General features: G+C 43.7%; 1 protein-coding gene across 1 annotated transcript in view; it reads left to right on the forward strand.

Moving 5' to 3' along the window:
- Positions 1–26,090, forward strand: part of CDHR2 (cadherin related family member 2) — a 173,225-nt gene that overhangs the window by 89,776 nt on the left and 57,359 nt on the right. Inside the window, exons 10-14 of the mRNA XM_063447280.1 lie at positions 861–936; positions 10,743–10,858; positions 11,288–11,521; positions 16,714–16,869; positions 25,394–25,558. Of these exons, the coding sequence (XP_063303350.1) occupies positions 861–936; positions 10,743–10,858; positions 11,288–11,521; positions 16,714–16,869; positions 25,394–25,558 (747 nt within the window). The remainder of the gene's footprint in view (positions 1–860; positions 937–10,742; positions 10,859–11,287; positions 11,522–16,713; positions 16,870–25,393; positions 25,559–26,090) is intronic.

The following is a 26,090-nucleotide window of genomic DNA, read 5'->3' on the forward strand; positions in this document are numbered from 1 at the left end:
CATTTAACTCCTGAAACTCTCTCTGTCAGTCATATGTAAAAAGGGTTCTGAAGAATATCAAAATAGGCTCCTATATGTAATTTTGTCTTGTCTATATGATGTATGTATGTATATTATGAATGTATGGTATGAAAGTAGTGGTAAACTGATTATATTATGTATTACAATAATGCGATACTATTAAAGCCCAAATTTAGAATGATGATAATCAATTTACTATATTCACACTCTGTAAATGTCTGTTTTACAATACTTAAATATCAAGATTTGCAGAAAATGAATGAATGATTTTATAAATATAAATCAATTTAAGATTTTAAGTACCAGAACACTATGCAAACTCTTAAAGAGGTTAGATCAACATTAAAAATAAATTCTGCAAACATATGATAATATTAGTCTCTGCCGAATTATGGAAACATTTCATCCTTTGAAAAAAAACGACAGAACAAATATCTGATGTAAAAAAGAGAAAGGAAAAGAAAAGTGTGTATGTTGGTTGTGTCATTGTCCCCTGTCCCAGGCCTATTTAGTTCAACTAAACCCAGGAGCTCTCCTAACTAAAAGCAGGGTCCAAACAGGTAGAATAACCTGTAGAGTCCAGCTGATGAGTGTTAAAATGTAAATTCAAATAAATAACTAAATCTCTAATAGCTTATCAGCTTAACATTTGCCAAATTAGTCCACTAGTGATTTAGTGAATATACTTTTTTTTTTTTTTTAAAGTCACACATGCACATTGAACTATTCCCAAGGCTGCGACATCACATTTGTTCCCTTCATCAATCTACTCTTGTCAATGTGTACTGTAAAGCTTGAGATTTGCTGAATAAAACTTTATCGTATCCATTTTTTTACAGAATACTGAAGTTTTGATAGTTTCTGCAGTTGATGGAGACAAAGGAATCAATGATGATATTCAGTATTTTATATCTAGTAAGTATTCAATAAAATGAGTGATAGAAGAGTGCAGAGACGAGCTACAAAATTGATAAAAGGAATGGAGCATTTTAGTTACGAAGGTTAAAAAATGTAGGTCTCTTTAGTTTGAAAAAACGGCGACTCAAAGAGTATATGATAACATTATACAAATATATTCGGGGCCAGTACAAACCATTATCTGGAAATCTATTCTTAAACAGGGCTATACATAGGACACGAGGTCACACATTTAGGCTGGAAGAAAGGAGATTTCATCTAAGGCAAAGAAAAGGTTTTTTTTTTTTTACAGTAAGAGCAATAAGGATATGGAATTCTCTGCCTGAAGAGGTGGTTTTATCAGAGTCCATATATATGTTTAAACTGCAATTGGATAAATACTTGTAAAAACATAACATACAGGCATATAATTTAATTTGATAACTAATTAGTGGGGTAATAGCTGCTTGATCCAAAGAGACATCTGACTGCTATTTGGGGATCAAGAATTATTTTTTCCTAGTTTGTTGCAAAATTGGAAGCGCTACAGACTAGGTTTTTTGCCTTCTTTTGGATCAACAGCAAAAACATATGTGAGGAAGGCTGAACTTGATGGACGCAAGTCTCTTTTCAGCTATTTAACTATGTAACTATCTAACTAAGTGTAGATAGATCTATATATATATCCATATAGTGATGTTGCGAACATAAAATTTCCGGTTCGCGAACGGCGAACGCGAACTTCCGCAAATGTTCGGGAACCGGGCGAACCGCCATAGACTTCAATAGGCAGGCGAATTTTAAAACCCACAGGGCCTCTTTCTGGCCACAATAGTGATGGAAAAGTTGTTTCAAGGGGACTAACACCTGGACTGTGGCATGCCGGAGGGGGATCCATGGCAAAACTCCCATGGAAAATGACATAGTTGATGCAGAGTCTGGTTTTAATCCATAAAGGGCATAAATCACCTAACATTCCTAAATTGTTTGGAATAACGTGCTTTAAAACATCAGGTATCATGTTGTATCGATCAGGTAGTGTAAGGGTTACGCCTGCTTCACAGTGACAGACCAAACTCCCCGTTTAACGCACCGCAAACAACTGCAAACAGTCCATTTGCACAACCGCAAACTCCCCATTTGCACAAGGTTGCAAACCAAGCTAGCCATTTCCCGTTCCTTGTCCTCACTGATGTCATTGAAGGTCTCTCTTCCTCCACCCAGCCATGTACAACACCAAGGGTCCCCGAAAGGTGACAACAAGCTCCCTGGGACGCCTGCTGTGTTTGGTCTTCCACCTCCTCAAAGCCACCTTCCTCCTCTGACTCCTTTTCTTCAGACTCCTCTCTCTGCGTTGTCTCTCTCTGCGTTATTATAAGGTGTGTTATGTTATGTTCTTTTGCTTTTCATTGTTTTTATTGTGTATTTTACCACAGAGGGACTTCTTTTCTCCTGGGTACCACTTGCTAGTGGAGACAAGCTGTTTTAATCTTCTATTGATGTAAGTGCATTTTGTATCAATAAATCCCCTTTTTGTTACAATACTGCTCTATATATCTTTTTCACTTTGAGGATTGGATGTTCTGAATATATGCTGTTGTGCTGCACTGCATACTCACCTTGAGAGAGACGTTGTCCTCAATATTTATACCCTTTGGAAGGGAGACAGGCGCAGATCTTCAGTATGATCTTGTAAGTTCTCTACCTCCAGGTTTGAACTACTCTTTTCTGTATATACTTCACCATTGTGTGATTTTTTTTTATATTCTAGATCTCCTGAAGAATTTGTGTTATTTAACATACAGGTTGTATTTTTTTCATGATATCTGTTTTGCTACCCCTTTAATCTGCACTGTCACTTGTTGGTGTAGTACAGATTTACTTTTTTGTCATGTTACATTGGTGTATGTGAGGTACACTTTTGGGTGTTTTAGCATTGTTTTCTGGTCCTTTTGGGATATTGTACAGTACATTTCTTTTTCTATATATCTGTGTTAAGTAGTACTATTCCTATCAGTTTAATCCCTGTTACGTCCCCTGTCAGGGGACGTGTATATAAGGCATCGATTTTAGGAACCAGGAGATGGAAAAAGATGCTTGGTCGGTCCTCCTATTTCAAATTTGGGGCACTGCGTGTGCAATCTAATGTGCCACCAGATAGGAGTGGTGTGTTAAGTAGTACTATTCTTATCAGTTTAATCCCTGTTACGTCCCCTATCAGGGGACGTGTATATAAGGCATCGATTTTAGGAACCGGGAGATGGAAAAAGATGCTTGGTCGGTCCTCCTACTTAAAATTTGGGGCACTGCGCGTGCAATTTAATGTGCCACCAGATAGGAGTGGTGTGTTAAGTAGTACTATTCCTATCAGTTTAATCCCTGTTACGTCCCCTATCAGGGGACGTGTATATAAGGCATCGATTTTAGGAACCGGGAGATGGAAAAAGATGCTTGGTCGGTCCTCCTACTTCAAATTTGAGGCACTGCGCGTGCAATCTAATGTGCCACCAGATAGGAGTGGTGTGTTAAGTAGTACTATTCCTATCAGTTTAATCCCTGTTACGTCCCCTATCAGGGGACGTATATATAAGGCATCGATTTTAGGAACCGGGAGATGGAAAAAGATGCTTGGTCGGTCCTCCTACGTCAAATTTGGGGCACTGCGCGTGCAATCTAATGTGCCACTAGATAGGAGTGGTGTGTTAAGTAGTACTATTCTTATCAGTTTAATCCCAATGTCATGACTACTAGTGTGGTCCAGCACGCAGAAACTATGTAAACATATACATAGGCAAGAAAAGGAAAATAAAAGGACAGAGCGTAAACCGGACCTTGGAATGGCTGGACTAATACGCTAGAGACAGAGAATGGTCAAAGGGAAAGCCGAGGTCAAGGAAGCCAGAAAATACACAATACCGTTTACACAAGCCAAGTCAGGGAAACCAGAATTCAGAATAACCAGGGAAAAGCCAAGATCAGGATACCAGAAAAATCAGATTCACAATGATAAAGCACTCTCAGGAAACCAGGAACAGGAAACCACGACAGGGCAAGGTACTGGGGTGAGCTAGGGATTTAAATATCACGCGGCGGGCCGGCAGCCGCGACACCCTGTTACGTCCCCCTCATCAGGCCTTTTTTAGTCGAATGTATTGCCCACTGTCAGTCCCTTCGGGATTCATCCCTCATTCATCTTAATAAAGGTGAGGTAATCTAGACTTTTTTGACCTAGGCGACTTCTCTTCTCAGTGACAATACCTCCTGCTGCACTGAAGGTCCTTTCTGACAGGACACTTGAAGCGGGGCAGGCCAGAAGTTCTATCGCAAATTGGGATAGCTCAGGCCACAGGTCAAGCCTGCACACCCAGTAGTCAATCAGGTTCATCGCTCCTCAGAGTGTCGATATCTGCAGTTAAGGCGAGGTATTCTGCTACCTGTCGGTCGAGTCGTTCTCTGAGGGTGGACCCCGAAGGGCTGTGGTGATGCGTAGGACTTAAAAAGCTCCGCATGTCCTCCATCAACAACACATCTGTAACGCGTCCTGTCCTTGCCGGCGTGGTAGTGGGAGGATGAGGTTTACTTTCACCTCTTCCCCTGTTAGATTCCCGCTGTGCTGTGACATCACCCTTATACGCTGTGTAAAGCATACTTTTTAATTGATTTTGGAACTGCTGCATCCTTTCCGACTTGCCGTAATTCGGTATCATTTCAGGCACTTTCTGCTTATACTAGTCTAGTAGCGTGGACACCCAGTACAGGTCGTTCTCCTTCAGCCTTTTTATACGAGGGTCCCTCAACAGGCACAACAGCATGAAAGACCCCATTTGCACAAGGTTGGATGCCCAGCTACTCATGTCCTGTTCCTCATACTCAGTGATCTCTCTGAAGGTATGTTCTTCCCCCCAGCCACGTACAACACCACGGGTACCAGATAGGTGACAACGAGCACCCTGGGATGCCTGTTGTGGTTGGTCTTCCTCCTCCTCCTCAAAGCCACATTCCTCCTCTGACTTCTCTTCCTCACAATCCTCTTCCAGCGTTGCCGCAGGTCCAGCAAGCGATGCTGATAAGGCTGTTTCTGGTGGTGATGGTGACCACAACTCTTCCTCTTCCTCTTCACGCTCATCTACGGCCTGATCCAGCACTCTTCGCAGGGCACGCTCCGGGAAGAAAACAAATGGTATGATGTCGCTGATGGTGCCTTCGGTGCGACTGACTAGGTTTGTCACCTCCTCAAAAGGATGCATGAGCCTACAGGCATTGCGCATGAGCGTCCAGTAACGTGGCAAAAAAATTCCCAGCTCCGCAGAGGCTGTCCTAGCACCCCGGTCATACAAATACTCGTTAACGGCTTTTTCTTGTTGGAGCAGGCGGTCGAACATTAGGAGTGTTGAATTCCAACATGTCGGGCTGTCGCAAATCAAGCGCCTCACTGGCATGTTGTTTCGCCGCTGGATATCTGCAAAGTGCGCCATGGCCGTGTAGGAACGCCTGAAATGGCCACACACCTTCCTGGCCTGCTTAAGGACGTCCTGTAAGCCTGGGTACTTATGCACAAAGCGTTGTACGATCAGATTAAACACATGTGCCATGCACGGCACATGTGTCAACTTGCCCAAATGCAATGCCGCCAACAAATTTCTTCCGTTGTCACAAACCACTTTGCCGATCTCCAGTTGGTGCGGAGTCAGCCACTGATCCACCTGTGCGTTCAGGGAGGACAGGAGTGCTGGTCTGGTGTGACTCTCTGCTTTCAGGCAAGTCAACCTCAAGACGGCGTGACACTGCCGTATCCGGGATGTGGAACAGTACCTGGGGAGCTGGGGGGGTGCTGTTTATGTGGAGCAAGCAGCAGAAGAGGACTCAGCCGAGGAGGTTATGGAAGAGGATGGAGTAGGAGGAGTAGAGGAGGTGGCAGCAGGCCTGCCTGCAAGTCGTGGCGGTGTCACCTACTCCTCTGCAGAGCCACGCATTCCATGCTTGGCAGCCGTCAGCAGGTTTACCCAATGCGCAGTGTAGGTGATATACCTGCCCTGACCATGCTTTGCAGACCAGGTATCAGTGATCAGATGGACCCTTGCCCCAACACTGTGTGCCAGACATGCCATTACTTCCTTTTGTACAATCGAGTACAGGTTGGGGATTGCCTTTTGTGCAAAGAAATTTCGGCCGGGTACCTTCCACTGCGGTGTCCCAATAGCTACAAATTTTTTGAACGCCTCAGACTCCTCCAGCTTGTATGGTAAAAGCTGGCGGGCTAAGAGTTCAGTCAAGCCAGCTGTCAGACGCCGGGCAAGGGGGTGACTTTGTGACATTGGCTTCTTACGCTCAAACATGTCCTTGACAGACACCTGACTGTGGGCAGATGAGCAGGAACTGCTCAAGGCGAGAGACGGAGGGGCGGATGGTTGAGAGGGGGCAAGGAGGACAGCAGTGGTTGACGTGGCTGAAGATGCTGGACCAGGAGGAGGATGGCGGCTTTGAGTTTGTGTGCTGCTTGTACTCATGTGTTGATCCCATAGGCGTTTGTGATGTGCGATCATGTGCCTTCGCAAAGCAGTTGTACCTAGGTGGGTGTTGGACTTCCCACGACTCAGTTTCTTTTGGCACAGGTTGCAAATGGCATTGCTGTTGTCAGAGGCAGACACACAAAAAAAATGCCACACTGCTGAGCTCTGCAATGACGGCATTCTGGTGGTGGCAACAGCATGCGTTGATTGGCGTGCTGTCTGGCTGACCCCGGGTGCCGATGCATGCTGTCTGACTGTGCCACTAGCTCCTTGCGACGACCTCCCCCTGCTTCCAACTCGTCTCCTCCTCCTCCTCTCTTTCTCCCCATCTGAACTTTCGCCTTGTTCTTCTTCTCTTCTAGCGGGCACCCACGTGACATCCACGGACGCATCGTCATCATCAACCGCTTCACTTGTATCTGACAACTCAGCAAAGGAAGCAGCAGCGGGTACAACATCATCATCATCACACCGTACGTGTGTAATGCTGCCTGACTGAGACATATCCCTGTTATCTACATCCTCTGGCAATAATGGTTGCGCATCACTCATTTCTTCCAACTGATGTGTAAATAACTCCTCTGAAAGATCAAGTGAAGCGGCTGTGGTGCTAGTGTTTCTGGTGGCGGCAGGCGGGCGAGTGGTAACTTGAGAGGTGCCCGAAGCTAAGCTGGAGGAGGATGGTGCGTCAATGTTCCGAGTGGAAGCTGTAGAAGATTGGGTGTCCTGTGTTAGCCAGTCAACTATGTCCTCAGAACTTTTCAAGTTCAGGGTACATGGCCTCTGAACACTGAGCATTATTCTAGGGCCAAAGGGAATCACAGCACCATGACCATGACGGCCCCTGCGGGGTGGCCTGCCTCTGCCTGTCATTTTCTTTTCGATTAGTGGTACTATGCGTGCAAGCTACTGTGACAACAGATATGAGTGGCACTGGTGTGACACTGTGCCCTGACAGGCCCTGAAACGCACACTCGTGAAGGAAACTGACTGCTATTATATTACAGTCCAAAAAGTTTAGTTTTTTTTAAATGCAAGCTATTGGGACACCAGTGAGTGAGTGGTGGCACTGGGCAGGCCCTGAAACGCACACTAGTGAAGGAAACTGACTGCTATTATATTACAGTCAAAAAAGTTTTGTTTGTTTTTTAAATGCAAGCTATTGTGACACCAGTGAGTGAGTGGTGGCACTGGGCAAGCCCTGAAACGCACACTCGTGAAGGAAACTAACTGCTATTATATTACAGTCAAAAAAGTTTAGTTTTTTTTAAATGCAAGCTATTGGGACACCATATATGAGTGAGTGGTGGCACTGGGCAGGCCCTGAAATGCACACTCGTGAATTAAACTGACTGCTATTATATTACAGTCCAAAAAGTTTAGTTTTTTTTTAAATGCAAGCTATTGTGACACCAGATATGAGTGGTGGCACTGGGAAAGTGGGCACAGTATACGCTGTGAGCCTGACACACACGCTGGCAGACAATTAACTGCTATTCAATCTATTACAGTCAAAATGTAATTTTTTAAAAAATGTACACTACTGTTACACCAGATATGAGTTGCACTGGTGTGACACTGTGCCCTGGCAGGACCTGAAACGCACACGCATGAAGGAAACTGACTGCTATTATATTACAGTCAAAAAAGTTGTTTTTTTTTTTAATGCAAGCTATTGTGACACCAGTGAGTGAGTGGTGGCACTGGGCAGGCCCTGAAACACATACTAGTGAAGGAAACGGACTGCTATTATATTACAGTCAAAAAAGTTTTGTTTTTTTAAATGCAAGCTATTGTGACACCAGTGAGAGAGTGGTGGCACTGGGCAGGCCCTGAGACGCACACGCGTGAAGGAAACTGACTGCTATTATATTACAGTCAAAAAAGTTTTGTTTTTTTTTAAATGCAAGCTATTGTGACACCAGTGAGTGAGTGGTGGCACTGGGCAGGCCCTGAAACGCACACTAGTGAAGGAAACTGACTGCTATTATATTACAGTCTAAAAAGTTTTTTTTGTTAAATGCAAGCTATTGTGACACCAGATATGAGTGGTGGCACTGGGCAAGTGGGCACAGTATATGCTGTGAGCCTGACACACACGCTGGCAGACAACTAACTGCTATTCAATCTATTACAGTCCAAATTTAATTTTTTTAAAATGTACACTACTGTTTCACCAGATATGAGTTGCACTGGTGTGACACTGTGCCCTGGCAGGCCCCGAAATGCACACTCGTGAAGGAAATGGACTGCTATTATATTACAGTACAAAAAGTTTAGTTTTTTTTAAATGCAAGCTATTGGGACACCAGTGAGTGAGTGGTGGCACTGGGCAGACCCTGAAACGCACACGCGTGAAGGAAACTGACTGCTATTATATTACAGTCCAAAAAGTTTTGTTTTTTTTTAAATGCAAGCTATTGTGACACCAGTGAGTGAGTGGTGGCACTGGGCAGGCCCTGAAACGCACACTAGTGAAGGAAACTGACTGCTATTATATTACAGTCAAAAAAGTTTAGTTTTTTTTAAATGCAAGCTATTGTGACACCAGATATGAGTGGTGGCACTGGGCAAGTGGGCACAGTATACGCTGTGAGCCTGACACACACGCTGGTAGACATCAGCAGCAGCTACACTGTCCCTACTCTCACTAAGAATGCAGCTTCACAATGAATGTAAAATGGATGCTGTCCAGGAGGTGGGAGGGTCTGGGAGGGAGGGTCTGCTGCTGATTGACTGGAATGTGTCTGCTGACTGTGAGGTACAGGGTAAAAGTTTACTCAATGATGACGAACAAGCGATGTTCGCCGGGAACTATTCGCCAGCGAACAGTTCGGGGCATCACTATAACCATATAGAAAATTACATAAATAATTTCATAAATATACACGTAGACTTTAAATATATAAATATGTATATATATTTAAATTCTATGTGCGTATTTATGTAATATTTCTACATAATTAAGTAATTTTATTGATTGCAATTTGAGGGACCTGCCTGACAACCCAGGCCGAAAGTCCAGAGAATTTCATTTGCTAGCACTGTATTTAACCCTGTAACTTTCTATGACACCCTAAAACCTGTACATGGGGGTTCCTTTTTTACTCGGGAGACTTCGCTGAACACAAATATTAGTGATTCAAAACTGTCAAACATATCACAGTGATGATATTGTCAGTGAAAGTGACTTTTGTTTTGCATTTTTCACACACAAACGGCACTTTCACTGATGATATATTTGTTGTGATACATATTACTGTTTTGAAACACTAATATTTGTGCTCAGCAAAGTCTCCTGAGTATAACAGTACCCCCCATGTACAGGTTTTATAGCATTTCTGAACGTTACAGGATCAAATATAAGGTCAAATATTTTTACATTGAAAATTGCCAGGTTGGCAATGTTGCCTTTGAGAGCATATGGTAGCCCAGAAATGAGAACTACCCCCAGGATGGCATACAATTTGCAAAAGAAGACAACCCAAGGTATTGCAAATGGGGTATTTCCAGTCTTTTTTAGTAGCCACTTAATCACAAACACTGGCCAAAATTAGCGTTCAATATAGTTTTTTACTTTTTTCACACACAAACAAATATGAACGCTAACTTTGGCCAGTGTTTGTGACTAAGTGGCTACTAAAAAAGACTGGACATACCCCATATTGAGTACCCTGGGTTGTCTACTTTAAAAAAATATGTACATGTAGGGTGTGATTCAGAGATTTATGACAGATAACAGTGTTCCAATGTCACTATTGATACATTTTAAAAAATATATATTTTGAAACAGCAATTTCCTATTTGTACTTATAGCCCTATAACTTGCAAAAGGAAAGCACATAAACACTGAGTGTTTTTAAACTCAGGACAAATTTTTTTTCATTAGCTTTTGTAGGTAAGTAAAAGATTTTTCAAGCAAAAGTCAAAAAACATGTTTTTTTTTTTAATTTTTCACCATATTTTATTATATGACATGATACAAATAATGGTATGTAAAGAAAGCCCTTTTTGTCCTGAAAAACCCCAATATATAACTTGTATGGGAACAGTAAATGAGAGAGCGGAAAATTACAGCTAAACACAAACACCACAAAAGTGTTAAAAGAGCCCTGGTCCTTGACGTACAACATGGCCAAAACAGGCCGGTCCTGAAGGGGTTAAATAATTTGAAAAGCGTATCAATAAATATTAAATTGAGGCCAATACTGGATATACAGGGAGACACAATATTTACTTTGCCTAACAAGATCTGAAACTGAGTTATTAATTGTTTGAGAATCCCTAAGTTCAATTGGTTTCTTTAATCAATAGATGCTTCATATCCTAACCTGTTCAGCCTGAGTGTGACTGGTTTAATGTGTGTATCTGGATTAATTAACCGGGAAGATTTAGAGGAAGAAGGTGATCAGGTTCAGTTGGAAGTGATGGTAAGTTATATGAATCAATTCAGCATCATCAGCCTCTTTTAAATTGTTCAACCTGTTTAAATTGTTCAAATTGTTCAAATCTTGCGTATATGACTGTGCTCCGTCTTTGCAGTCTCTACAATGGAAAGATTGTTACACTTCTATAACTACGTATTATTTGAGTATGGTACAGGCTCCACTGCCTGAAATACTAGATTGTTTGAGAGATCTGTGAAATATAGAATATAAAATTGTACTGATAAATATAAGACTTTTTAAAGTCCAGAAAAATTAGAGGTGAGGAGTAGTATAAAGTACAGATAAGGAGTAATATAAAAAAAGAAGACATTTCTGATTGATCGGAGAGGAATGCCAAGCCACTTATTTTTCTTTTTTTATTTCTGTTACATTAAGTTATTAACACAGCAATTTATTATTTTCTCTTCTCAGGCCCAAGAGGAGAAACTTAATGTTAAAGGAGAGTATGCAACCAGCTTCACAACAGTTACAATAAGGGTTCTAGATGTGAATGATAATAAACCTCAGTTTTATAACTGTGATATCGATGATTGCAATTTCAAAAATGTCGCCCCTTCAACCAGCTTTATGGGAGAGATAGAGGAACATTCGGCTGCCCGGGTCCCAGTGAGCAATCTAACTATTACGGCTAATGACCCAGACAAGGTAATTATTCATCATTTTTTGCAATTTGATTTTTAGTTTTTTTTTTTGTTTAGTAAATAATTCTCTGTCATTTTACACATCCATCTTTGGATTGACAAATGAAAGAACTAAAGTGACAGTGATAATGTCAACATGAAAAGTTGAAGTGAAGCTCTGGTCTTAATAATATATACATTGTAAAACGCTGAGTACTCATTCTATTTTTGTTTTGTTTTTGCAATTGCATTAGGTTGTTTATCTAGTAGTCATGTGGCACCTTGTGTGATTGACTATCGGACCCACTGTTTGAGTTTTATTGATTAATCTCTTCGAAATGACAGATGGATTCAATGTATTCTTGCAGTGTGTTAGATGGGGTCTGTATTTTTATAACAACACTGTAAGTAACATCACTACTACAGCTTTCTATAGTAGTGACTCTACCCAAAGTCCCCTGGTGCCACCGCTTGACTTAATATCAACATTGTAATATTAAACATTGACAGTACAAAGGGTCGTACTGAAGAACCCAGTGGATGACACCTTTGCCACAAGTCAGTTTGTAAATTTCTGCCTTACTGGACATGCCTTGCTTAACTGTTAGTGCTATTCTTGTGAAGTGGAAGCAAACAGCCCAGCCACAAAGAGTTAGACCATACATACTCATAGAGTTGGGATGCGGAAGCAATAACTCACAAAAATCACCTTATGATCCGTTGCATCACGCACAGTCTACAGAATTCCAAACTATGTCATGAATCATCATCAACATTTGGAGCTTTTGAAATGGCTTTCCATGGGTGACCAGCTGTACACATGTCTCACATCAACATGTGCAATGCCAAATGTCAGCTGGAGAGATGTAAAGCACTCCACCACTGGACTGGAAGTATCGGAGTATGGCAGAAGCCAGGAGCATGCGACCTACTGGAATGCATAGTGCCCACTGTAAAGCGCGATGGAAGAGGGATATTAGTCTAGAGCAATTGTTCAGGGTTTGGCTTAGGCCCCTTAGATCCAGTGAAGAGTTAGCATAGCTACTTGATACAGAAACATTTTGAACAGTACTTTCAAATTTGTGGCAACAGTTTGGGGATGCCTGTTTCCTGTTCCAGCATGACTGTCCATCTAGATATGGTTTGACAAGTTTATCGTGGGCGAGCTTGAGTGTCCTGCACAGATCTCTGACCTCAACATCATTAAAGTAACACTATAGGCACAAAGAGCACTACATCTCATTGGAGTGGTCTGGGTGCAGTGTCCCTGTCCCCCTTCGCCTTGTAATGTAAAACATTGTAGTTTCAAAGAAACTGCAATGAATTGTTTACATTGCAGTGCTAATACTGCCTTTAGTGGCACTAGATGTGCTTTCTGCTATTTCATGGAGATTACATGTTCTCAAGCTTTGCATGAGGATGCCCAGCGTCTTTAAAATCCCCATAGGAATGCATTGAAAGCATTGCTTGTCACGCAAGCACATTAGGTTTCCCCCCATCGACTGGGGAAGGAAGGAATCTGACCCATAGAGCCTAGGAACATTGGCGCTGAAATCAGGTAAGTGTAAGGGAGGGAGGGGGCAGAGAGACACTGTAGTGTTAGGAATAGATTTTTGTATTCCTAACACCGTAGTGTTCCTTTAAACACCTTTAGGATTAATTGTAAAGACAATTGCAAATCAGATCTTCTCACCCAACATCAGAGTTTGACATTACAAAGGATTGTTTGTGGGTTTATAGTCACAAATTCCCACAAACACAATTCCATGTCTTGTGGAAATCCTTACCAGAAGAGTTTAAGCAGTTATAGCCACAAAGGAAGGGATCAATATTAATGCCCTTTGGATTTGGAATGGGATGTCCAATAAGCTCATATAGGTGTGATGGTCAGGTGTTCACATACGTTTATCCATATAAACTGTTTATCTATGTACAATTCCGTGGATAATGGCACTTTATCAGTAAAGTCAAATAAACATAATATACAAATATATTGAACTACACCCAGAAAAAAAAAATGAATTATATCAGAAGATAAATGTTTGCAATGTAGTTGTAGATGTCATTTCCTCCCAGCCAGACATTTTCTCTGCTCTGTTTCTTTTATGATTTAGTTTGTTCATGCAGAGGTTATTCTATAAAAAATAGTGGGTATTTTTTTAAAACTATAAATGAGACATGTTTGAAAGAAACCAACAAATGAGATCGAAATGACATCCGTTTTAAGCAGATTACCCAAACGTATAAAATGCCTCTTATAAAGTATGCTACAAAAGAGCATATTATCTGATTATATTTGCATAGTAGTAATCTAATATACACATTGACAGGTATATGGTATCAAAAGATATATGCTATATGTGTGTAATCCCCTTTCTGCTTATTGCAGATATTATTATGAATTTTCTTAAATTTTAAAATCTTTCAAACTCAAGTTTGAGTTATTTATTGATAAAGGCCTAGGTGGTGTCAAAATGTTGATCTGGATAAATATGTATTTTTTCACTTAAGCAACGTTTGTGAACATTTAAAAATCCTTGTTAGTGCACCAGTTTCAGTTAAGCTATACACACAGTGTTGTGTCGTACCCATGTACGCTGGTTTGTTTAAAGTTTATATATATTTGTTTATATATCAAGCGGGGTCGTTTTTTTCTATTAACATGACCAGTGATTCCCAAACTTTTTCGATTCAAGGCGCCCTTAATATATAGGTGCCCCAAGTCAAAACAATGTTCTAGGTTGTAAATATGTACAGCACAGCGCTTATACTGGGCCCCTGTTTGGCAGAAATGTTTGCCGTTTAGGCTCAGATCCAGAACTTAATCTTGGGAGGGGCACTGGTAGATTATTTAAAGAAACAATCCAGGCACAATAACCACTACATCACTTAGTTATGGTGCCATTAGTGCCGTAGTGCCCTCCCAGGGTAAGTAGTGAAACTGTTTAGGACCAGTTTGCCAACTTACCTGGGATCTGCCGGGTTAGGGGCTGTAGTAGGGGATAGGTACAGTAGTGTGTGTGAGGGGTGCAATATGTGTATATGTGTATGTAATAAACGTTTAACTCGCAAGTTGGAATAAACTGGGAATTAATAATAACATTAATAACTAAAAATAATAACTTAAAAACCGAGTGTAAAGTCAGAGTCCACACTCCTTGCTTTCGGCAATTTAATAATATTTATTAATAGAGGCTAATTAAACAAATAAACAATACATATACATTTGAAATAGGCTAGTATATGTTGCTACTAAAACGAATCATTGACTGAATGGAAAGTAGGCTAAATTAACATAGTAAAACAGGCATAGACACGTGATACAATTACCACTTCATTGATCAGCAGCTGAGAGTAGAGAGAGAGGGTGTGTATAGTAGGGAGAGGGGAGAGAGAGAGAGAGAAGGTGAAGAGAGGTAATTTAAAAGAGAGACCGAAAATGTGCTATTCACTGGGCTTTAAACAGGTTAGTCCCTCCTTCTGCTGGACACACCTTTCTTAGTCAATCCCTTAGGATGTAACAGAACCAGAGTGCCTCCTGGGGGCAGGGGGGTTGCATTGGAAGGGAATTGAGGAGGAGTTTATCAACAACCCAACTGATTTTGTCTGGTGAAAGGCCATGTGCTTCACAGAGGACTCCATTATTGCCTAAGGGTAGAATGGGGGCTTGAATCCCTGTATTAGAACACAATAACACTTCATTGGCATACAGTTTGTCTGTTAATCACATCCCCCACTTATTACAGTGTATGAGTGGTGCAGTGTGTGTGGGTGTGTGAGGGGTGCAGTGTGTAGGTGTGAGGGTTGCAGCGTGTGCATGTGAGGGGTGCAGTGTGTGTATGGGGGTGCATTGTGTTTGTGAAGGATGTAATGTGTGTGTGTTAGGGGGTGCAGTGTGTGTGTATGTGGGGCAGTTTGTGCGTAAGGGGTAGAGTGTGTGTGGGAGGGTGCAGTGTGTGTGTATGTGGGGCAGTTTGTGCATGAAGGGAGTGCAGTGTGTGTGGGGGCAGGCTGTATGAGGGGTATAGTGTGTGTGTGTGATGGGTACAGTGTGTGTGGGGGGCATGTTTTGTGGGGGCGACAGTGGGGGTGCGGTGTGGGGAGGGGCAGTGTGTGAGGGGTACAGTTTGTGTGTATGGAGGAGCAATTTGTGTTTATGGAGGGGCAGAGTGTGTGTATGGGGGTAATATGTGTTTATGGGGTTAATGTGTGTGTGTGTGTGGGCAGTGTGTGTTTATAGGTGGCAGTGTGTGTGTGGAGGGCGTTATTGTGGGTCTGTGGGTGTAGGAGGGAAAATTCATAAATATAGGGGGGACAGTAGTAAGGCCTGGTGGTCCGGTGGTGAAGCCATGGTGGTCCCAGTGGTGAGAATGAACTCTTGCAGCTCCTGAAGCTAGAGTTCACTCTCACGAGATTCGGAGTGTTGCCATGGTAATCGCGGCACCGCTCTGAACTTGCGAGACGAGAACCCGGTGGAACTGCAGGTTACAGCTCCCCGGGATCACTCTCCCTCCCCTGCCGGCTGCTAGTATTTCAGTGCTAGCGGCCCGGAGTGGTAGATCTCTGATCTCTCTACAGTCCTGAAGAGCCGGCAGGGAAGAGTAAGCCACGGACGGTTCCCGGTACTATGATCATATGATCATAGTACCAGGGGAATATTATGCAGCGCCTCTGCGTGCCCACCACGGCGCTGCGGCACACAGTTTGGGAACCACTGAACTAGACTGTCTGCTAGATGCACCTAAGATTGACTATAAATGTGAATTTATTTTCTTCTCAGATATATTTTGCTGTACTTTTTCATTTTTTCTGCAGAGGTCATTGCTTTTCTTTTTTTTCTGCAGAGGAAGTAAGCAATGTACTTCCTGACATTCTTTGGTGTTCTCCTGGAGCAAGCCAATGAGAACTGTTTTTTTTTTGGTCAGGAGCTCCAGCACCCTAACATTTTTCACCTACAAGTACAAGCCCTTGTTAAAAAACTGGAATTGTGGGCAAAAAGCTTTTGCTTGAGTATGGTGTTTAGCACCATATGTGTATAAACTAATAGCATGCCATGTATTGCTTGCGTGACAAAGTAATTTGTATGTATTCATGGTAGTGATAGTATGACTTTGTATTTGTTTATAGCCTTGCTGCTTTCTATGTACTCTTAATATGATCACATACTTTGTATACAACCGTGTCTCAGTATAACTGTGATTATTCCTTTATTTGCAGGATCAGAATGGAGTCTTCTATTTGACCCTCAGGGGGACATATGCTCATTTGTACTCGGTGTCTCCATCACGAATAAGAAACACAGGACAGGTGCAGGTCTTAGTCAGTGACTCGGTTGGTTTGGACTACGAGAAAATGAAATCAACAGAGGTGGAGGTATGTTTGTCTAATTTTCATGGTACATATACATGATGTTAGCGTGCCCTTGTGGTAATGCTCTTCCAGTCATTGCAGTACTTGAAGGGACTCGGTAGGCACCAAGACCACTTTATGTCAATGAAGTGGTCTTGATGTCATGTCCCTCTAGTTTTTTCCTTGCTTGTGAAAATATTGCCGTTCTGCATGAAAAGCAATGTTTGATTTGCAGGGTTAAATTCCTCGAGTGCCCGTCATTCTGATTGGCGCTTCTGACGAAATAACTGAGTAAAACACAGCTACTTTAATCTGATGGTCTTATAGAGTGTTTTACTGCACATGCACATTGTGATGGACCGCCTGGCACCCCGACCGGTTACCTCTGTCAATCGCTGCTTCCTAGTACTTGCGAGTACCATAAGCACTGCACTGGAACACCATAACCACCGTAAACCCCACGAACCACCACAGCTTGGTTGGGGTCTCGCTGTCCTCCACCCACCCTGGACCCAAAACCAGGATCTAGCTTCCAGTGGGTAGACCTCTGCTAGCCCAGAGAGCATAGCAGGAACAGCTATTATAAGAGCTAATGATTATACTCAGGGAAGTATTGTGATATAGCAATCCCCAGAGTGTATGTAATTCTCCAATCCCCCAAACATGAGCCATGGGGGAACTTCCCCACAGAGACCAGTGCTGCGAGGGTTGAAAGGTAAGTAAAACTCACCACTTATTCCCTCACACGGTAAGGGGGACATTATTGTAGTTAAGTAGAAACTGTAGCGTTTGGATTACATAGAGTGAGAAGTATTAGGCTCTAAACATATCTGGAAGATATAAAACATATGCAAAAAAATATGAACAAAATATAAAGATATCATATTTTTTTTTTTTTTTTAATTCTTTATTTATTTCAAGACAGGATGAAAGATACAGCATAAACAAGACTTCCATTAGCTTTAAACAGACACACATTAATGTACTTTGAACAGTAATTGCACAGGTATAAACAATGAAGATAATGCCGGATATAGTATAACATGTGGTGTCCTTACAAGGAATCCGTGCAATGTGTCTGCGACCCAATTCAAAAACACGCCATACCCGACATCCCGCCCTGAGGTTTAAATTAAAATAAAAATTAAATAACGCGCAACTAAATATACGTCTTTCGACAAGACAGGAATGACAGTGTTCCAGTAGGCTCCTCCTGTTCGGGAGCGGTGTATATTCTCAGAATATCTAAGCCGTCTCATCCCTAATCTTTGAACCCTAATGTTAAATCCATGCTGCGAAGTCGCACAAGGTGAGTCGGAATACGAATGTAAGGTCAAATAGAAGAGTAGTAAAGATAAGATAAAAAGGGGGGGAAGAGAGCAGGAGGAAAAAAAAAGGGGGGGGAGGGTTTTGTGGGGGTCGACCAGTTTGTCACTAGAGGTAAAGTTACTGATTACTGGACCACAAGGGAGTATGCCCTAGGGTAAGTCGGTGGATAGTTATCTTTCAAGGGGGTCTATGGAGTCTACTCGTACGGTGGCACTTTCTAAATTTGGCCCGCTTGTAGCTTCTATTAGGAGATAACAGGTGCGTGGGGGACTAAGTCCACCCCACCCGTCCTCAGTCGCTAGCTGCGTTCGCCATCCATGGGCCCCAAGTCTTTTCAAACTTTTTCATCGTCCCTCTAACCGTTGCAGTTAATTTGTCCATAAGAAAGGTATCTTTAATCTTTTGTATCACCATGGGGAGTGTAGGTGTTTCCCTCTGTAACCATACTTGAGCCAAGACTCTCCTGGCTGCTAAGTTTATCTTATGTAAAAGGTTTTGTTCCGTTCGTGTCCAATTTTCTAGGGATCTAGGCAGTAAGAAGACCCAGGGATCTATTTTGACCTCTTTGTCAAAGATGTCTCGCTCTAGTGCCTCTATACGCTTCCAGAATGCCTGCGCTTCTGGACATTCCCACCACATGTGAATGTAGGTGCCCTTTTGACCACAGCCTCTCCAACACAAATCCGTCGGAGTTTTATGCATTCGATGTAGTTTAACCGGTGTAGTGTACCATCTAAATAATGTCTTAAATGAATGTTCCTGCAAGGAGACACACACAGAGGACTTCGCGGCGGCCTCCCAGATTTCCTGCCATTCTATGCCTTCCAGCTCCTCCCCTAGGTCTGCCTCTCACTGATCTGCATATGTAATCCGTCCCCACTCCAAAGTGTGAGTGCTCAAGTAAGCGTATAGGCAGGAGATTAACCCGTTCGGAAACGTTTCCTTGAGACACATCCTCTCAAAGAACGTTGGTTGTGTTAGAGCCGCTTTCTTCGCCTGCGGAGTTTGTGCATAATCCCTTAGCTGAATATAACGAAAATAGTCGAAAGGTCTTAATACAGCCCTAGTTTTCAGTTCTTCGAATGTTACTATAGAGCCATTTTTGAATAGATGTCCTAGTCTCTGCAATCCCGTATTTTCTATACCTCTAAAGTCCCTAGCTGCCAGTCCGGGGGGGAACGCTTTGTTTCGCAGAAATGGGGTCATCGAGGATGGGGAGGATGTCAGTCCGTATTTTACGGCACTCTCATCCCATATCTTAAGTGAATGCAATATAGCTGGACAGTTCGTCTGAACCGTCGGTCTATGTTCTTTAGGGGTCCAAATCTGGAATTGGGGTAGATCTGCTCCCGTAAGGGAGGTTTCCAGATCCACCCACCTTCTCTCCTCCGGGGGAGAGTGCCAAAACGCTATCTGGGTTAGTTGCGCTGCGACGTAATAATAGTATAGGTTCGGGAGTCCCAGGCCCCCTCTATTCTTCGCCCGAAAAAGCACGTTTCGGGAGACTCTAGGTCTTTTGTTCTGCCAGACGAATTTGCCTATATCCTGTTGAAGTGACCCTAACTGAGATTTAGTTATGCGAACCGGGAGGGCCTGAAATAGAAAAAGTATTCTAGGAAGAATATTCATTTTGACAGAGTGGATCCTCCCGATCCATGAGATAGGTTTGTCCAGCCAACGCTCCATATCGTTCATTAAAGTACGAATTAGTGGGGTGTAATTATGTTGGTATAATTGGGTCGGGTCGGTCGTCAGTCGAATGCCTAAATATTTGATGGAGTCCCGCTCTACATGTATGTGGTAAGTTGATCCTATATAAGTTGCGTCAGCATCAGTCATGCCTATGGGGAGCGCGCTAGATTTGTTCAGGTTTACTTTGTAACCAGCTATTTCGCTATATGTTTGTAATATGTTTGTCAATGCCACCATCGATCCTTTAGGGTCCGTTATTGTTAGGAGTATGTCGTCTGCAAATCCGGAGACCACGTATCGCTGCCCACCCACTGTAACTCCCCCAACGCCCGGAGAAGCGCGTATTATCTGTAGCAAGGGTTCCAGAGATAAAGCAAATAGTAAGGGTGATAGGGGGCAGCCCTGTCTAGTATCGTTGCTCAAGCGAAACGGGGTGACCTTCGCGCCCGAAATCCGTATGCACTCCTGCACGTTAGTGTACATGGCCCGGATTGCGGTGATGAATTGGGCCGGGATACCAAAGTGTTGTAATACTTCAAATAAATATGACCATTTGACCCTGTCGAACGCCTTCTCAGCGTCTAACGACAGGATCAATGTCGGTGTGCCCCTCGTGGCCTGTCTCCAAATCAGATCGACATTGCGTCTCGTATTTTCGAACAATTGTCTCCCCGGTATGAATCCCACTTGGTCCGGATGAACCAATCGGGATAGCATCGGATTCAGTCTGCCCGCTAGAACCTTTGCTAGGATTTTAGAGTCGTGGTTTATCAGGGAGATTGGGCGGAAGTTTCCAGGGATCTCTTCGTTTTTGCCAGGTTTCGGTAGTAGAACTATGTCTGCCAGGGACATATCTCTGTCCGGTGTACCCCCTTCCATTAAATTATTGCACCAAGTCTCTAGGTGAGGTACAAGTTCCTCACGGAAGACCTTATAGTAGCTGCCGTCGAAACCATCCGGGCCTGGTGCTTTATTGCTTTTTAACGCTGATATAGCCGCGTCAACTTCATCAGCGGAGATCCGCTGTTGCAGGGTTACCACATCCGCGTCAAGGAGTTTAGGGAGTTCCATCTGAGATAGAAATTCTCGGATCCCCCCCACCTCGTCGCGGGGACCCGGAGAGTCTCCCAGTGAATGGTTATACAAGCTAGTATAGTAGTCCGTGAAGACTTTAGCTATATCGGTGGGGTTAGTATAATATTTGCCTGTCGTGTCTTTGATTTTCGTGATGTGTGTGCCTCTGTGCCGCAGTCGAAGGGACCTCGCCAAGAGCGTGTCCATTTTATTTGCCTTCTCGTAGTAGTTCCGTTTGGACCACACCATCGCTCTAGCCGTATCGTCTAATAAGGCGTCGCAAACTGAGTTCCGTGAATTCTGCACTGTCTCTAGACTGGCCGGGGTAGGATCCGATTTGTGTTTTAATTCTGCTTTCCTCAGGGACGTCAAAAGAGTCGACAGTAGTTGGGGTTTGCGCTTTTTCTTTAGCGTCGCTTCACGTATCAGGGTACCCCTGATAACTGCTTTGTGAGCAGCCCAAATTGTAGCCTCAGAGAGGCCAGAGTCTGCTTCTCTTGCGAAGAATTCCGTCAAATCCGCCCGAATTTTCGTGACGATCTCCGTGTCCCGAAGCAAAGAGGTGTTTAATCGCCAGGACCAGGGAGACGTCGCACACAATTTATCGAGCGTTATGGTGATCTCCGCGTGATCAGACCACGTTATGGATCCGATGGCAGAATCGGCAACCCTAGCTACAGTCAGAGGATTAACCAGGAATAGGTCTATCCTCGAATAGGTGTCGTGGGGGTTCGAATAAAATGTATAGCCATTAACGTCGGGGTGGTGGGCTCTCCATATATCAAGAAGGCCTGTATGTTGCATAAAAGTATGTAATAGTTTATCTTGTCCGCCCCGTCTTTGAGACCGCGGAAGGCCATGGCAAGGTCCTCTGTCCGCCGCCGGACATGGTGTCGCATTAAAGTCCCCCCCCACTATGATCATGCCATGAGGCAGAGTGGTGACCATGTGAGTGAGTTCTGACCAGAATTCTTTATTTGGGTCATTGGGGGCATATAGGTTGAGGATATGGATCGTATGAGAGAATAATGTTCCCGATAGTAACACATATCGCCCCCCCGGATCAGAATATATCTTGCCTATAGCGATCGGGCATTTGTTATTTATAAGTATGGCAACCCCATTCCGTTTGTTAAGGGCTCTGGATTCATACGCATTGCTATATGTGTGGTCCCTGAGGGCAAATTTCGCTGATGCTGGTATGTGTGTCTCCTGCAGGAATGCAATGTCAGGGTTGGTGCGTTTAAGTTCCCTGAACATCAGGCGTCGCTTCTTAGGGGCGTTAAGGCCTTTAACATTTAAGGATAATAGTTTTACAGGCATAACTCGTCATATAGGTTAACGCTGTGCTTACCTAAGCTGTCACTATGCGACCCACACCTCTGATGTTTTCCACGTTGGTGGTGACTCGGTGATGCGGCCATACCTTTTCGGCTATCCTGCAATAATTCGTACTGTCTGGTCCCCTTCGGTCCTCCCCCAAGGGGTAAGGTATAAGGAGCGGGTAAAAGGGAGAGGAGGGAAGAAAGAATAGAAAAGACTAAAGAAGAAAAGTGAAAGAGTAACTTATGATACAGAGATTGTCTGGTCTTACTTATAGCCAGATCCATTTGGGGTTTGTGTCCCAGCTCCTCCAGACCGTATCTACGAACCCTGGAGCAGCGGGGACCCAGACCGACCTTGAGTAGTACCTTGCGGGTACCAACCATTAAACGTAACAGGACACGGCAGAAAACTGATCCCAGATAACAAAACTTGAGCCCCTAAAGCGCCGTTCTTGCATTCGGACTGGGAGGACTCACCATGCGCAATCAGCAAGTAACGTCCCATCCGTGTGTATTGTTTAAATCCACCCCTCACCCCTGCCCCCTGTGTGCCTCCCCCTACGCCCCACACGGTCGTGCCAGGGGCGGGGACACAATGCCACGCGTGGGAATAGCCCATGCATATAACCCACAGCTACAGCCACCCTCCCGGCTCAGGAACCAGAATAATAAAACTTGAGCAGCTCCTATAAAGTCCCTTCCTCGCGCAACAATAGCACAAGCATAATTAACAACAATGTAAAATACAGAAAACATCTCTATGTGAAGACTAAACAGTGCCACAGTAGGAACTCCACACCGCCGCCCAAGATTAAATCTACACATGACATAGAAAGCATGACACCTCCCCTCGCCCGTTGGGGGAGTACCGTGAGGCGGCCCGGTATACAGTCAAAGAGCCCCCCGTGATTGTCCCGTAAACATAGAGGTGAACAATAAAGTAATGAAACAATAATGGCAAGTGGGAGGTAGTTCCTACTCCCGTTGCCAGAACTCTCGGCGACGAGACCTACCCAGGCAAAAAAAAATGCAAAAAAGAGGGCATAGCCCCAAGAGCATCCCTAGCCCGCCCAATTCGGGTGTAGCCCCCTCAGAAATCTGGGGACCAAGGATCATGGAGCCCCCCCCTCATGTTAACCCGGCATTAGGGCCATGTGGACCCCAGGGGGTCACCCGTCGAGAGGCCATGTCTGAGGGAAGAAAAGAAAACCCCCCTCCCAACATAAGCCATCAATCCCTCCCCAGCAGCGGCTCTGCCCGAGGTAATCACCTTTCCTGATGGGCCCGAGGACGCCGCCTGACAAATACCTCAGTCAGCCATCGAGAGCCACTCTCGTGGAAGGGGTGGCAGTTCCTCCATCCGCCCTGCGGACGCCTCCAATTCCACTGTCTCCTGGATGCCCAGCTCACGTAGAAACGCTGTCGGGTCACCATTCATATGCAGAACTCTGGTGCGGCCCTCCCGGAAAGCCAGTAGCCGGAATGGGTGTCCCCAAGCATACCTGATCTGGTGTTTTTACAACAATGTAGTGATTGGTCGCCATGCTCTACGTTGTTGTAAGGTAGCTGGGGTGAGATCTTGGAACAGGGATAATTCTGCGCCTTTATACCAGATTGGGCCTTCCCTGCTTCGTTTCATGAGGGCCTCCTTCATGGGGAAGTGAAGAAATTTCACGATAAAGTCTCTGGGGTATTGGTTGTCCCCCCGTTTCGCCCGAAGTGCTCTATGGGCCCTCTCAATATGCCACAGATGATCCGGCGTGTCAGGCAGTAGTGGCTTGAAAATAGCAGTAATCACTGCTGCCAGGGGGCCTTCTCCCTCCTGTTCTGGAAGTCCTCGCAACCGGATGTTGTTTCGGCGCGATCTGTTACCTAAATGATCCATGGCGGATTCCAGCAGCGTCAGCCTGGAAGTCAAGCGGTTAATCTGGGCTACAGCTTCGTTATGAGCCACCGCCGTCGATTCCAGCCTCGTTTCTAATGCCGCCGTTCTTGCTCCCACTGCCTGGATCTCCAGTTTGACCTCATTGGTGTTCCTGGCAATTTCGGTGGCAAGGTAGGATCTCACCTCCGCTAGCTTCTCCAAGATTTGAGCAGCATTAGCCTCCGATGGTGCACGGGCTGCTGCGTCCTCCGGGCTAGGGGGTGTGTGTGGGATCCTGGGGCTCTCCCGTCCGCCATCTTGGGAGCTCAGTCTCCTGGCGCGGGAGGCCGCAAACATATCGGAGACTGTTGCGCCCTGTTCCGACGTTTTTTTCAGGTGCTTTTTAGCCGTCCGCTTATCCATGGCTGCACCTCTGTGGGTCACTGCAAAAAGAGCCGTGTCGCTGTGCTATAGTAAGCTGTCGGCCCTTAGATCCGAGCGGAGCTTCACCTGGACACGTCCAGCTTGCTCCAGCCGCAGACCACGCCCCCAAAGATATCATATTTTTAATTTAATATACGATATTTTACAAAATGTATAAAAAAATTAGCATTGTCACAATTGTTTTGTGGTGTAAAGATTCTTTCTTTATAGAAAGATCTCTGTAGTCCTGTTTTATCTTTTCTCAAACAGGAGACTGATGGCAGTGATCATTACTTTATACATGCATTAGCTGGCCATTACCAGAGTTTTAAAGGCTTCAGGGTTGTGAATCATTGAGACTAAAGAACCCCCACCCCCCTGCATGTTCTAAAGTAAATACTTGGCTTACTGAAGTTGAATGTAAGATGAAGACCAAATAAAACTTGTTTGCATTAGTGTACTGTGTGATTAACAGTCAGGGAAGCTCTGGCTAGAGCTAAGCAGTGAGATGACAGAGGTCATCTTTGCACCAATACCACTTTATTAAGCTCAAGTGGTTTTGGTGTTTAGGCTGACCTTTCAAAAGAACCCTTTTATCAGTCACTCTTCCAAGTTCATATCAATATAATACTTATCCAGTATTAAATTATATTTCACGAATTAAAACAATAATGTTTAAAAAACATCTAACTTCATTTGATTGATGTTATGTGCTAGTTATAAAGTTTAATGAATAGTTAAAACGTTGTTTTTGTTGTTGGTTTTTTTTACCGTAGACTGTTGTTGTTTCAACAGGCACTGAGAGGAATATAAACCAATCTTTTAACATTCTTTTTGACAGATTGTGGCCAATGATACTGGTAACCTGCTTGACTGTTGCTCCATTGCTAAAGTATCCATCGTCATTAGAGACATTAACGACCACATACCTAAATTTGATCACTCAACCTACCAGCTTGAGGTGTATGAAAACTGTGCTGATGGTTTATCCATTGGAAGAATCACGGTAAGGAAAAATCACCTTGTCCAATGAATTAACATCATATAAGAGCCACTCGTGATAACGGTAAGATGTTAAGTAATCTTACACGGCTGTGACATAAACCTTAACCCCTTAAGGACCAAACTTCTGGAATAAAAGGGAATCATGACGTGTCACACACGTCATGTGTCCTTAAGGGGTTAAACAAAATCAATTATCTAAAACTGTATGAATTAGAGACTATTCGGCTTATGCACGAAGTAGAGAATTATAGAAAAATGAAAAGTTAATCGAAAACTTTAGGCCCAAATAACTAATCTAAAAACAGCTATGGTTGATCATTTTACCAATTTTGCTATTATGACACGAAGTTATCAACACTCCAAAATTCTCGTTTTAATATTTAATTATATCTATACTTTCCAACAATACACATGTGTGTAGGTAGCGGTTATCGTGTGGTGCGACACAATACATCCCCCCCATTCAAACCCTTAACCCAATCAAAACTAGGAAACATATATGTGTGGTATAAAAAGGCCACAGCTTTTATTTA

The sequence above is a fragment of the Pelobates fuscus genome, chromosome 3 (genome assembly GCF_036172605.1).
Source record: "Pelobates fuscus isolate aPelFus1 chromosome 3, aPelFus1.pri, whole genome shotgun sequence".
NCBI lineage: Eukaryota > Metazoa > Chordata > Amphibia > Anura > Pelobatidae > Pelobates > Pelobates fuscus.